Source organism: Ictalurus furcatus, chromosome 27 (assembly GCF_023375685.1).
Source record: "Ictalurus furcatus strain D&B chromosome 27, Billie_1.0, whole genome shotgun sequence".
Lineage (NCBI taxonomy): Eukaryota > Metazoa > Chordata > Actinopteri > Siluriformes > Ictaluridae > Ictalurus > Ictalurus furcatus.
In genome coordinates this window covers 9,407,516-9,421,905 of record NC_071281.1, presented here as the reverse complement: position 1 = coordinate 9,421,905, position 14,390 = coordinate 9,407,516, and the positions used below count along the sequence as shown (strand labels likewise).

Below are 14,390 nucleotides of genomic sequence, written 5' to 3'. Positions count from 1 at the left end.
AACCATAATATCTAATATTTCAGCAGTGTTATAACTTTCATCACCTATTAATTCGACAGAAAAGAAAGGAAAACATTCAGGATTGAATAGAGTAGCCGTTACTCATTACTGCACTTTTGTTGCTAGTGAATTTATCAATTAACTTTACATCTTACTAAGCAGTTGGCTCTCACTTCAATGTACATCGAGATTAAAATAAAAAGATATTATAACACAATGCAATATCACAGTAATCCCTAAAAGACCACTGATTTTAATGTTTCAGCACTTGAATTGGTAACATCAGCACTTCATTTTCCTTTCTAAACACTCATATAAGTAGAAGGAACATAACCATCAGAAGTCAAACCATTCACAATAAGACAAGAGACTCCAAACCAAACCACACTGTCTGAACCCTGTGCCCTGAGCAGCAATAAAGCACAGTGATGGGCAGAAATATAAGTGCTTTAGGCTTTGAAGGTTGCAGTATGTGCAATTCAGTTAGAGTCTGCCCTCTGTGAAATAAAATAACCTACAGGCACCATGTATTAATGCTCCAGAAAAGCACAAATGAACACAAAGCAGACAAAACTTGTCAAATGTTTGGTGTTAGAATCCTACATTTTCATTGTTATTTAAATAGAGACCAACAGATAAAAGAGGAAAAAGAGGATCACTTATGAAATGTGGCCTCACAATTAAAATACAGTCTTATGCCATGTGCAAATCAATGATGTCCAAGCAGTGTGTTCCCTTATCACTGTACCTTGATCAACACTATGAACTATTGCACTGGAACAGTGAAGTATTTTGCTGAAAGAGGTCAGTAATTATGTACATTATATCGAGTTAGGCCCTTCTCCAGAAATGGCATACAAGTTGTAATTTTTCCCCCCACATTACATTTGCTAATCTAAGCATTATGTTCACAAATCAAAGTACAATAATAATTCTACATTCCTCCTGTATGTTGGTCAAAAGTCCAAAGCTGATGAGGTGATAGGCAAGGTTATTGTTTCCAGTTCAGAGTAGATAGTGTTTTATTAGGGATAACATATTTTAGTGTGGCAGTCCTTAACACAACCCAAGCAAACCCAGTGTTGAGACTAGTCTTTGAGGTAAATTTTCGCCAGTGGAGGCCAGAGTCAGAGATGTCCCTCAGCAAACGAATGTGGAGAGTCAATCCACTTGTGCCAATGTTAAGGGTTTCCTTTTATACAGTCTGTAAAAACCTCTAACACCTGTGGAGGCATCGCAGTGTTGGAGCGGTACAGCCGCTCCAAAAGTCTCTTCCATTTTATACAAGCAACCTGAGAAATGAGAACATGGATACCTCGTCATTAACTGCTTTAGGCAAATTGTTTTACACACACACACACACACACACACACACGTGCATACATGCACGGATTCAAAGGAATTTTACACTCAAACGATTAAAAAAAATTATTGACATACCTAAAGAACAGTTCAAATAAGCACACACTATCATTCTTTATGAAAAACAAAAAATCATCTGTCCATCTGTTTATCTATCCCTCTATCTACAGCTGCACCAGAGCACAAAGTGCAAAACACAAGAGCTACAGCCTCATTTCATTTGGCCAGTGAGAACTTGGAAAAAACAATAAAGTAATGGCCCGTAATATACTACAGCTAAGCATTCACACTTATTTCACATTTATTTATTTCATAACCAAACAATCCTTCCATTTTAATAATGCTGCCTATACCAGTACTGATCAACAAACCATTAATGCTATAACTAATTTACAGTTATTTACCAATATACTGCTAATGATCTCCTAATATATATACACACAGTGATGAAATGTAACTGTATTCGCAGTGGACGTCATTCACAGTGCAACTGTAAATTTAAGGGCACTTACTTGGTCATGACACGACACAGCGGCAGTTCATGCAGTCTTGGCCGTTGTCGTCTGGTGGATTCAGCTTTCTGAGCTTGTGCTGCCTGATTTCACGCACCAGTGTGTAGAACGCGTCCTCCACTCCCTGCACAGTAAACCAGTATATGGTACATTAACACATCCTAAAAAGGTATGATGTTGTTGACGGTCTTACACAATTTTCTGGTGCCGAATAAACATCTTTCTTCAAAGTTAATTATATATATATATATACTGTGTCAAAGTTGTGTGGTCATGCTGAAACACTGTATGTACAGTATAATCACTTCAGAAATGTTCCCGACCTGTCTTGTCTTGGCAGATGTTTCAATATAAGGGATGCCATAACTGCGAGCCAGTTCCTGGGCTTGTCTTGTGTCCACTGTACGAGCTGGTAGGTCACATTTATTACCCACAAGCACCATGGGCACATCATCTGAATCTTTTACCCTTTTGATCTGTTCCCTGTGAAGTAGATCAGCCAAATCAAGCTAGGAAGTAAAAGTCTGATGTTGAGTAAATAAAGCGTGGTATACACTAACCTGTACTGGTGGATGTCCTCAAAGGACTTAGTGTTGTTGATGGCGAAGACACAGAGGAATCCCTCTCCTGTCCTCATGTATTGGTCCCTCATGGCGCTGTACTCCTCCTGACCAGCGGTGTCCAGAATGTCCAGCAGACACGTCTCGCCATCAATCACCACCTGTTTTCTGTAGGAGTCCTGAGAAAGGAAAACAGAACATTTAATGGACTACACGTACCAAATGTTTCCTAGACATTACATTATTACATCTGCAAGACAGACATTATTATTGAAAAAACACTGCAGTTGGGTTGAGTCTTACTTCTATAGTAGGGTCATACTCATCAACAAAGTGGTTCTGGATCAGTTGAATTGTGAGCGCACTCTTGCCCACACCACCAGCACCAACCACCACCAATTTGTACTCCGTCATCGTCGCAATGTTCACAATACAATCTGAAAATAGAAAGCGAAAGGGCATCAATTAGAATACACTAATGTGACTAACAGGCATGTATGATAAGTTACATAATATTTCACAATATTCAACACACATGGTTATACATTATGTGATCATTCAAATATAATCACCTTTTTATTATTCCGATATAATCATAGTTTGGTAAAGAGTTTTGCTAATTCACTGGCAAAGAATGTTCCATGGTTTATTTAAGCTAGCCAACAAAGTCAGAAATCTTATATAGCTTGCATTAGTTAGTTACCTAATCTATGTTAGTTAGCTTGTTCTTTGCTCCGAGAGCCAAATCCAGTTTTAAACCCTAGCTATCATTTGAGCTTTGAAGCTAGCAAGCAAACACACATCATGTCACATGTATAGCTCACTTTATCATAATGAAATGCTGACAAGAGCATACCCTATACTTAAAGTCTCTGAGACTAGCCAACTGACTTCTTATCAGGATTGTGCTGCACTTGTGGGTGACATGTGCTAAAAAGTGTGAATAACTTCCTGACTTCTACACATACTTTGTCAAACTTTCTCGCCTTTCAGTGTAAAGTGGACATGGCTAATCCTGAGTAAACCGTACATAAGCTTCATAAGCTTCTGATGCCGCTCGTCCCTCCCACATAGTCAGCTGCAGAATTATTTGGCACTGTTGGTAAATAGGGGAGTGTTCTTTTGTGGTTAACTCGCCTAACTGCACATTGAAAATATGAGCAAAATATAAAATATAAAAAAAGAAAAGTATTGGTAGCCCTGCATTTAGTACTTTTTTGTGCCAATCTTCTTTTGCCAGCATATCAGCACTGAGTCTCCTCTTATAGTGCTTGAACAGACTGAAGAATACACAGCAAGGACACATCTGAGAACACTCCTCAGTACAGAAGCACTCCAGATCCTCCATGGTCCTAGGTCATTTCTCATCTCCTCTTTAGCTCACCTTACAGGGTTTCAATGTGGTTTACATCAGGGGACAGGGAGGGCTAGATCAAAAACTTGACACTTTGGTCAGTGAACCATTTTTTGTGTGGATTTAGGCACATGTTTTGGATCATTGTATAATCAAACCACAACCAAGTTGTAGCTTCTTGGCAGAGGCAGAAAGATTTTTATTTATAATCTCCTGGTACTTCATGGAGTCCATGATACCCTGTATCCTAACAAGGTTCACATGGTCTTTGGAGAAAAAACAGCCCCATAACATCATCTTAGTGCTAGTATCTAGCAGTCTCCAGGCTCCTAAGTTTGTGATGATTTAATAATAATAATAAAAAAAAGCTTTCTTCTGGCATGACTACCAGATTTTTAGCATGGATGTGGGGTCCATCTGGAGAGTTGGTGATCCCAAATGCTCCCATCTTCTGGAAATTAAAGGTAATCCTTGGAGAATTTTTTTTGCCTCTCTACCCCTCCTACTCACTGTGTGTTGGCACAAAACACACTTGCATCCTGTAATAGGCCGGCTCATTAAAGCTCGGGTTGTTTTAAACTTCTTATCCTAACAGAGGATATCCATCAACTGATTTATGAAGGTCAACACAATTTTGTCTCGTTTCATTTGTGTATTCTCTAATCTCTAATCATCCATGTTGATGGAAGGGGATTTAGCCTTTGTGTCACCTCATATTTATACCGCAGTGAAACAGGAAGTCATTGATTACTGTTTAAGAGTTCCTAAACACTAAAGTAAAACAGGAATCGAAGCTTGCTTCTTTTATACTTTGTTCATATCAATTACTAGGAATGTTTTATTTGTTCCCATAAACTTTTTTAAACCACCTTTACCAAGAGTGCCAATAAGTCTGGAGCTCAAGAATATGCACGCATCCCTTGAATGGTCACTTCAAGTCTAAACAACCTAAGGAGTGAAAGCAAACATAGCAAGCATAGCCCAACTCTATAATTCGGCATGTTTGTACACGTCAGTTTGAACAGTGTGAATTCCCTCCACTTCGCTGTTGTGTTTCATTCTGTTTGTGTGATGCAGTGGGCTGAGAGACTTGGAAAGAGGGACGTCGATCAAGCATGCTCAGAAGAATACTATGCCACACCCAGACATCTCAGAGAGCGGTGTGGGCCACGTTTCCCATAAGCTTTTATAAAGTTAAGATCATCCTAACTGTGTGAGAGAGAGTGTTCAATGTCATGCTTACACTAGTCTCAGACACTTAATATCTTTTGTGCACTTCTCTGCCTACAAGAATCAGAATCTTAAAGGCTGTGAGTTGACTGGCTCACCACAATTCTGTATGATGAGGAAAGTATACTTTTTCACCAGAGTGACACAGTGAGCGCTTTGTCATTGTATTGAAAAAAGGCCACAGCATCCAGTCTTTAAAAAGTATTTAAAATGTTTAGTTTGTAGCAGTTAGTGGTGAGTAAAGGACATAATTGCATGTGTTTGCTAACAAGCTATAGGGAAAGGTCTGTGTTGGTTGTTTGCAATATCAGTTAAATGGTAGTTTTTGCCAAATTGCAACGAATTCTAGTGAATGCTAGAGGTCAGGTTTGCGATATTATGCTTGATCTATCAGATAACGATGCTGCCATACCTGCCATGCTTTTAGGAAACCCTGACCTGATTAGTAACAACACCTACAAACAATTTTTTTCCCCCTATCATAAACTGTGCTAAAATGTTTTTAAATGTTGATTTTTATGTGTAATGGCTATTAAAACCAAATTGGCAGTGGTTGAGAATACTACACCAGAAATCAAAGGTTTGTCCTCATCAATTCTGGTCAGTTCACAAATAATTAATGACACAACAGCATGCTGCAGCGAGTTTAAACCTCCTTGCCTTCCATTAAAAGTGAACACTCTCTACTTCCCCGCAGCCAACTCTACCGGAACAGCGCATGGCAACCAGCCACCGTGCCTTTTGTTGCCATGACAAATGAGACAACCTTTTGTGTGGTGACGTACATGCAGCAAAAAAAAGAAAGCTATTTTGGCAGCCGGGCGAAACTCGCCTAGAATCAGTGACAGGGTTTTCCCTGTCAAACCCTGCCAGTGATCTATTAGTAGCTCATGCTCCCGGAAGAGCCAGCTCTGTGCATACAATCAGCCTCATTCAACACCTTCCAGAAGGTCTTGCTGCTGTTTTGCTGATGCAGCAAACATCAACTTTCATTCGATCAAGACAAAGAAGCTCCATACATAATCGAAAACAGCTCTTCATTCTATTTATTCCATTTACCAATAAATCGTTATGATATACGGTGATATTCAAAACACACTCGTTTAATTCGACAGTTGCATTTATTGTCACTTCACTGCACTTTACGTCAAATATTCGAGACGTTGTGCTTAAGCGCTATAATATGTAAAGGATAAAACACAATAGGGTATGCTGTTATAGGAAAATAAGTAATGACAGGTTAGTGTGACTGTATAGACGTGTTTTTTTTTGCCATTTTTTATTAATTAAAGGATGATAAGCAAAAAAAATTTTTTTAATCAGCTTATAGTTACATTTAATGTTGTAGAATGTCAACAAGTTAGTTCTTTTTACAACCTCCGTTATAAGAGCTATAAATATTCAATCCCTCACCCGCCCCCCTTTTTCTCTCTCTCACAAAGTTAATAAGAGTACAGAAACACAGCTTGTCACATTACTGAGAAACCGCAAGGCACAAACTCCTGTCCTGAACACACTCCCATGTCAGAAAACTTACTGACCGTTACAAAGCACCGTCATCTGAGTCTAAATGTTAAATAACCGTCACCTGCTGTTATAGAAAATCAATCAATAGAGTGAGTGGTATAGAAAAAACTAATGCGGCATTTTATACAGCATCCGTCACTCGACTTCTTATTCAATCCATACAGGATATCGCGCTTTTTTTGCGGAAAACTACCTGAATCGGCGAAATCGCAAAATTGGTTTGCACGGTCCTTCGCAGTGAAGTTTGTTGGTAAATGAGACCCTTTGCTGTACTCACGTACGAGGCTCGTGAATCGAAGAGAGAGCTTTGGCTGAATGCGTGTTGTGATGACATCGCGACATTTATTGGCCTGAATCTGTGGAAAATCGGCGGTAGTTTTGAAAAACTCCTCCGAATACTGCAGAGTGTCTTTGATTTTGCGTCAATTTCATTGATTAAAAATGTGATTTGTGAATTCTCATTTATTTATTTTTTTAGTTGAAATTTCACCATCTTAGTATCTTTAAAAATTATGAAAATGAGGTTATTTAAAACAGTTTGTTTAAAAAAAAATCTCTTATGAAAATGTCTAAGTATTGTGATATATATATTGTTATATAATCCAGCAGTGAAATGCACACAATACAAATTAAATACTATGAATCATAAGCACCTTATTATTATTATTCATTTTTTAAACCAAAGAATCCACTATATACTGGGATGCACCAGTGCAACTTTATACAACACTCAGAGCTCTACATGTTTGCAAGCTTTTTTTTTTTTTGACAAGTTATGCAAAACATCGGAGATGGTGGCAGACCGCAAAAGAACTTATGCCCTGTGTTCACATTCAAGATTGTTACCGTGTCCATCAACAGAACAAGCATTCACAGCATAAAACACATCAAGAAATCAAAATAAGTCATAAGTTTAGACCAGGTATAAAGCAATGTGCACACATTATTACTCAGTTATGTAAGGAATAAACCACGACAGGGCATGGTGCAGGGAATCAACATCAATTTTGCCAGCAATTACTTTTGACCTATTTAGAGTTACATTTAATGTTTAAAACACTAACGATGCAGAGTAGTTCCTGCGAGCAGTTACGTTATCACATCTACAACAATAACATATTAGAATGAGTGCGTTAATATAAATCTATGATTTGAATTACGGCAGCACTACTGTCAGAGCTGCTATAACAGAGAATTAAATCAACCGTCTGACTAGTAAGACTCGAGTCTTCAAACAATTCGATTCTTGTAATTCTTCAAGGAATTAATTCCATCAGGATGGGTGTCGCTATTGCACATGAATGTGTTGGGATCACAAACCTATTTTTAAGCCAATGAACACACACAAATCTGATGAGACGCTGAAGTGCAGAACGTTGATCCGTATTGGTGGTAGAGAGAGACTGTACATTTTGAAAAACATACCTCTTCTATGCAATTCTATATAAACATATGTCTACATGCAAATTTTGTCACTGTTTGAGCACACTAGCTTATAAACAACCCAAAGGCTAACATTCACACTAAAAGCCACATTTTAGTTTGAGTCATTCCAATTTCACATGGACTTGCAGTTAGTAACGGCTGGTCAAATCACTTGAATTAAACAAGTTTAATCCAAAACTCAGGAACTCAAAAACAAATAAAACCTTCACATAATGTCAGTTCGGACACTGGATAAAATCAGCAATACAAATCTCTACGGCTCAAATATATAGCCATTAAATAAACTGTACATGTTTTTAATATTTAGGCAAATATTTGAATAGCTGTATGTTCAGAGGGGGGGTCCATGAAATTGATCTTACAGTAATTTCACAAGGGTCCTTTGCCTTGCAGAAAGTTTGAGCACCCCTACTATAGTACTATTGTCTTGTTTGTTTTCTTGTTTGTTTGTTTGTTTATAACTGGGCGTTACCCTCGAATAACAAACAGTTTGTACAGAAGAGACGCGCACGAGACGTTCCAGGCAAAATGAGGGTGTTGTCCGAGTTTGCACTGCAATTTGAACAACACATGCGCTGTTTGATGTTATTTTATGGTAAGATTGTGTTAAAAGAAGCGATGCAGTAGGCCTCGTGGTGTTGATGGCTCTGAGCCTGCAGCAGTGATGGGCGCGAGGCCGCAGTGAATGACATCACTCTGTATTGATCTCTCAGTGAGGCCGTGTAAACACCGCACACACATCTGGAAGATACTCACACACTGCTCGAGACTTACCAAAATATCACTTATTAAATCATATCTAAACAACTATGAGCCTCATGTTCTGGGCTCTAATGGCTGTAGCTTACAAACAAACCTCTTATCAGGGAGTTAAACGGTCATGAATGTAGCAGACGAGCTAAATGTTCTGGATCCACACTGCTGCTGTTTTGAGCCATGAATCCAAACAGGATACAGCTATTCAGCCTGTCAGCACTGATTTGGTTAACTCCTTTGTTTTCTCCATTATCCCCAAACCCGTTCGGTTAAAAACAAGAAACAAGATGTGTGTCGTTATAACGCAAATATAACTAATTAAACACAGAATAAAATGCCCTCTCGGTTGCACTACTTACACAACACCAGTCCCGGCTTGTTGTTTGCCGTCGACACACCGAGATGTTTTCTCTCTTTTTTCAGGTTTCGAGTCCACAGCTGGGGGAATATAATTTAAAAAAAAAAAAAAAAAACACGGCTTGGTTTATGTCAAGAATACCACCGTGACTGGAACGAAACAATAAAATAAATAAACGCTAGGAAGATATTGTGCGTTTGAAATGAAGTAGTCGCTGTGCCGTGGCTGCACTACAGCGCGCTGCCGCCCAGGTTCGAATCTACCGTTAACACAGAGGAGTTGCCAGATTGGAGGAAAAGCAATAGAGAAGTATGGTTTACAGCAAGGGTGGGTTTGTTTGATGGGGTGTTCTGACCTATCCCTAGCGGTCAAAAGACAAAAAATCCATCATGCTGGCAAAATGATAATAATAACAATAAAAACAACAACAACAACAACAATAATAATACTGAGGTTATACTAATACTAATCTCTGAGGTTGGGGTTCAAATTCTGTCTTCTCCCTGTGTGCGTGAAGTTTGCATGTTCTCCCAGTGCTTACAGGGTTTCCTATGGGTACTCGGGTTTCCTCCTCCAGTCCAAAGACATGCGTTATAGGCTGATTGGCATTTCCAAATTGTCCATACTGTGTGAATGGGTATGTGAGTGTGTGTGCAATTATGCCCTGTGATGGGTTGGCACCCCATCCAGGGTGTCCCCCACCTTGTGCCCCAAGTCCTCTGGGATAAACTCTGAGACCCTATGTAGGATAAGCAGTACAGAAAATGGATGGATGAATAATAATAATAATAATAATAATAATAATAATAATAATGCCTCTCACCTCTGGGGTTGGGGGATTCAAATCCCACCTTCACCCAGTGTGTGTAGAGTTTGCATGTTCTCCCAGTGCTTCTGGTGTTTCCTCCGTGTACTCCAGTTTCCTTCCCCAGTCCAAAAGTCAAAACGTTGTAGGCTGACTGTCATTTCAAGATTGTCCGTAGTGTGTGAATGGGTGTATGAATGTGTGTGTGATTGTGCCCTGCGATTGGTTGGCACCCTGTCCAGGGTGTCCCCCGCCTTGTGCCCTGAGACCCCTGGGATAAGCTCCAGGCTCCCTGCAACCCTGTGTAGGATAAGCAGCATAGAACATGGATGGATGGATGGATGGGTGGACAACAATAATAACAACAACAATAACAACAACAACAAGAATAACACAGTCCTGGGTTACTGAGTGTATGGAGTTTCACATGTTCTCACTGTGTCAGACAGTGAAACCTTAATTACTACACCATCATGAACAATATCGTACAATACTTTCCTTTCCCTTAAGCGCCAGAAAAAATATCATCACTATGTAATACAATATCCTTTTCACATTTGCAATTTTCTGTTGGATCCTCCCCAAATATCTGAAAAGGGATTCTGACTTATAGCACTCTTTCCACCAGACGGTGTGTTATGACTCATCAAATTACCCATGATCCTCCAGGTTGATGTAATATATCCACTGCCAAGTGATTTGTGTTGTATCTGTGCTGAATTTACAGTGCTTCTCCACTGGCCCACCACAGCTTGACAAAAATGCAAACCCAGTGCTATGTGTAACCTAGCCGAGTGCACATTTTGCTTTCCCAATACATATAGCAACATTTATTCACCAGTACAGTTCAGGTCAGCTCAAAATCCTACCCAAAATCCTCCTTGTTGTTGCTTTTCTACCACCAAGAGAGCTGTGCCATAATTAGGTACGTGTGCGGAATATGGTTGACGTTCTTCATTTAACATTCAAGGTTTTAGTTTTATTTGTCACATACAAAGATTCTTGGTAGCAAGTTTCTTAACTGTGCAACAGGTGCCATGTGCACCAAGCTGGAACAGTGAAGCTAAAAATAGTGCAGACCATAGTGCAGCCTGATCAAAATATTGTCACATGATTGAGACATGATTAATCTCTAGCTGGGATTGCTTTGCTATGAGAACAAACATTTTCTAGTGTAGCATCTGAAAAGTTTCCCACTATTTTCAAAAGTCCTTTTTTTTGGTGGCCAACAATGTTAATAATTTAAACAGTTTTAAATGCCAATTTAATGTTTTATATTATTATTTTTAGCCACAGTAGCATTTTCATATCACTGTTTAGTCGTATGTTACATTTCTTCCCCTTGATCCAAAACCCTCCATCTTCTACTTGGGGCAGAACCCAAACTGCTTCCTATTCGCTTTGTTTGGGCATAACATGAAGCTGAATGCCCTACTTAGTGCCCTCAAATGGTATAGAAAGACATTTGATATTCAGCTATATAAAAATACCAGAGCTTTGTCTTTTATGACTGAAAATATCCACCTGGGAGGACTGCCAAGATGGCCTCAGAGTGGACAGACTTTGATATTAACCTGGATGATGACTGTGATCAATCAATGGTCTGCAATATTTTAACTCTGTCTGCATGTCCCTTGGCGAGTGTAGCACCTGGCAAGAAGGGTAACTAGATTCAAAATGGCACATGTAATATAGTATTGCATGGCTTGCTTGATGGTAGAAATGGAGGATTATGGGTAATTTGCCAAGCCTTACCACACTGAACTGTAGAAAAGCTCTATGACCTACAGGCAGAGAAACTCCACAGAAACTCCTCCTACTTTCACAGGTAACTATGTGAGTAATGTGTGTTAGGTGGGAACGTGACACGCACTTGGCCAGGATACGCCTGGGTTCACATTTTCTGTCAAGCCTTGTTGAGCCATGCTGTTCAGTGGAGAAGTGTTATTAGGTGACTGTTTCATTGCATTGTTCCTGGATTTTTTTTTTTTTTTTTTTTACCATGTTCTGAATACAATATAATGCAATAAACCCCATGAACTGAAGACCGAACACACAGAACGCTTACTCTTACAATGCACTAGTGGGAAAACCACACTGAAACAATAGGGCCTAATATTAACGACTCTCAAGTTCTCCTAAACACCTCCATGTGTAAATACCAACAGGTTCAGTATATCAGCAAACTGTAACTGTGTCTATCTGCTCTTATCATTTTGCTGAATAAATCACATAAGTAAGCGAGAAAATAAATATTAATTCATGTGCAGCTCTGGATATGATTCTCTTTGTTTATTTTTCACTCTGCTTGACCTTCAAATAGATATTCTCACACCCACTGTTAATTGGTATTTTTGTATTGTATTATTGTACTTTTGTATTATCCTGCCTGAGGCCATAGAAAATATACAGAATATAGGGTAAAACACCCAATCTGGCAACCCTGTCTCTACTGCTGCAGCCCACGCCCAAACTCAACAGCTCAGAGCTGCAGCTCTTCTGGCCTTCACTAATGTTCACTCCGAAACCATTCAAGCATGAAATGATCACTTCATTTTACTTAAAAACAGCCTCTAAAAGCCATGCATCAAGTCAGGCAGGTTTAAAAATAAGTAAATAAATAAATAAAAAGTTATTTACTGGCTGTATTAAACACTGCTACCTTTGAAAAGCTTATCAGAGGAGTATTTCTGTCCTTTAAGCCAATCATGTAAAGTAGTTGCTCCACTCATAGGTGCTCCAAGTGATGATAATATATAGAATGTAAATATGAACAATTATATATCGAATGAATAAAGGTATTAAAGGGCTACTGAGAATGTAAACATATCTTTCCTTGTAAAGCCAGCTCAGCACTGCAGTAATGTGCTCAATTAAGATTTATTATTTTACATGTGTGTACAAAGTATATATATATATATATATATATATATATATATATATATATATATATATATATATATATATATGCATTTTTAATAAATCATAAAGACCCAGTTGCATGGTACACAGACTTCCAGCAGAGTGCAGCAGTACACATTTTTATGGCCAGTCAGGAAACAAGTCTCTTTTGAACCACAGCAGACTCAGATTTCTTCCTAGGTCAGCACTGTAGAAGTTTATTATCAGGCTTGAGTAGTACATTAGCTCTCCGTCCACAGCATACAATCAAATACAAGTGAAATGATCACTTCTGACACAAAATCAGGAAAACCTTTTCTATATTTTATCTGGTATTAGTGGAACTGGAAAATTACAGTATAAGTGCGCCACCAAATATCACAGCATTCAGTAGCCTGCATCATATCATTTTTCAAAAGACTATTTTAAAGAACTTCAAATACTACAGCAGTGTGTAACTATTAAATGATTTGTTCTGAGAAAACTGCTCCTCTTTTTTAATGGACAAGGTGAACATGCTTTTCACATCTTAATAGTAATATACAGTAAAAGTAATAATAATAATAACAACAACAAGTTCTCAAACTCAAGGTCAATCACAAAGACTAACAGTAAGCAAGTAACAAATAATCATCTATCTATCCATCCATTTTCTTTACCACTTATTCTACACAGGATTGCGGGGAGCCTGGAGCCTATCCCAGGGGACTTCGGCACAAGGTGGAGGACAACCCATCACGTGGCACAATCTCACATACCCTCCAGACAACAGAGATGCTAATCAGCCTACATTGGACTGGGGGAGGACCCCGGAGTACCTGGAGAAAACCCCTGAAGCACACACAGTAAAATCCCTAGTGTTGAATTAACACCCAGAGTGTTTATATGAGTCCAATGGACTTATATAAACACTGTAGGGTGTGAATTCAACACTGTGAGTGTTAAATCAACATTGATGATTTTGCTGTGCAGGGAGTGCATGCAAGCACTGCACACGCACATTCGGGCACCAAATCCCCAACCCCCGGAGGGGCAAGCGTGCTGACCACTAAGCCAAATGGAGTTAAGAGCAGTTGGATAAAGATATAATGAGAAAACAGATACAGAGATAATGTATAGAAGGTACCCTGTTTTAAAAATAATACAAAGGATGTACGCTATAGCATACCGCATATAGTGTAGTATCGCATATGTATTGTATTTAAAATTGTAATTTCCTTAATATGGAAGTGCAGTGAGCTTCACCACTCCAGAGTCTCTGGTTTGATCCTGAGCCTGAGTTTATATCTTGGCAGAATTTCATGGGTTTCTGCCGGTTTCCTCCCACCCAAAAACCTGGTAGTAGGTGGTTGGCTTTGCTAAATTGCCCTTAGGTAAGAATGTGTGTGTGTGTGAGGGTGTGTGTATGTTGCCTTGTGATGTACTGGTGTCCCAACCAGGGTGAAATCCTGTCTCACACGCAGTGTTACCGGGATAAGCTCTGGATCTGCCATGACTCTGACCAGGATAAAGCGCTTACTGAAGATGAATGAATGAATGTATAATGTGTTATGAAATCATACCAATATATTTTTCACAT

The 14,390-nt window shown here is 39.0% G+C and overlaps 1 protein-coding gene across 1 annotated transcript; it reads right to left on the bottom strand.

Annotated features, from left to right (window-relative positions):
* Window positions 1-219: 219 nt before the first annotated feature.
* On the bottom strand, window positions 220-10,014 carry hrasb (HRas proto-oncogene, GTPase b). Its single transcript, XM_053617124.1, has 7 exons — window positions 9,929-10,014; window positions 8,848-9,844; window positions 2,738-2,871; window positions 2,435-2,613; window positions 2,198-2,357; window positions 1,875-1,998; window positions 220-1,292 (listed from the first exon to the last, which is right to left on the bottom strand). The coding sequence occupies exons 3-6, from the start codon at window positions 2,846-2,848 to the stop codon at window positions 1,879-1,881; spliced, it is 570 nt and encodes a 189-aa protein (XP_053473099.1). The 5' UTR covers window positions 2,849-2,871; window positions 8,848-9,844; window positions 9,929-10,014; the 3' UTR covers window positions 220-1,292; window positions 1,875-1,878.
* Between the last annotated feature and the right edge of the window lie 4,376 nt (window positions 10,015-14,390).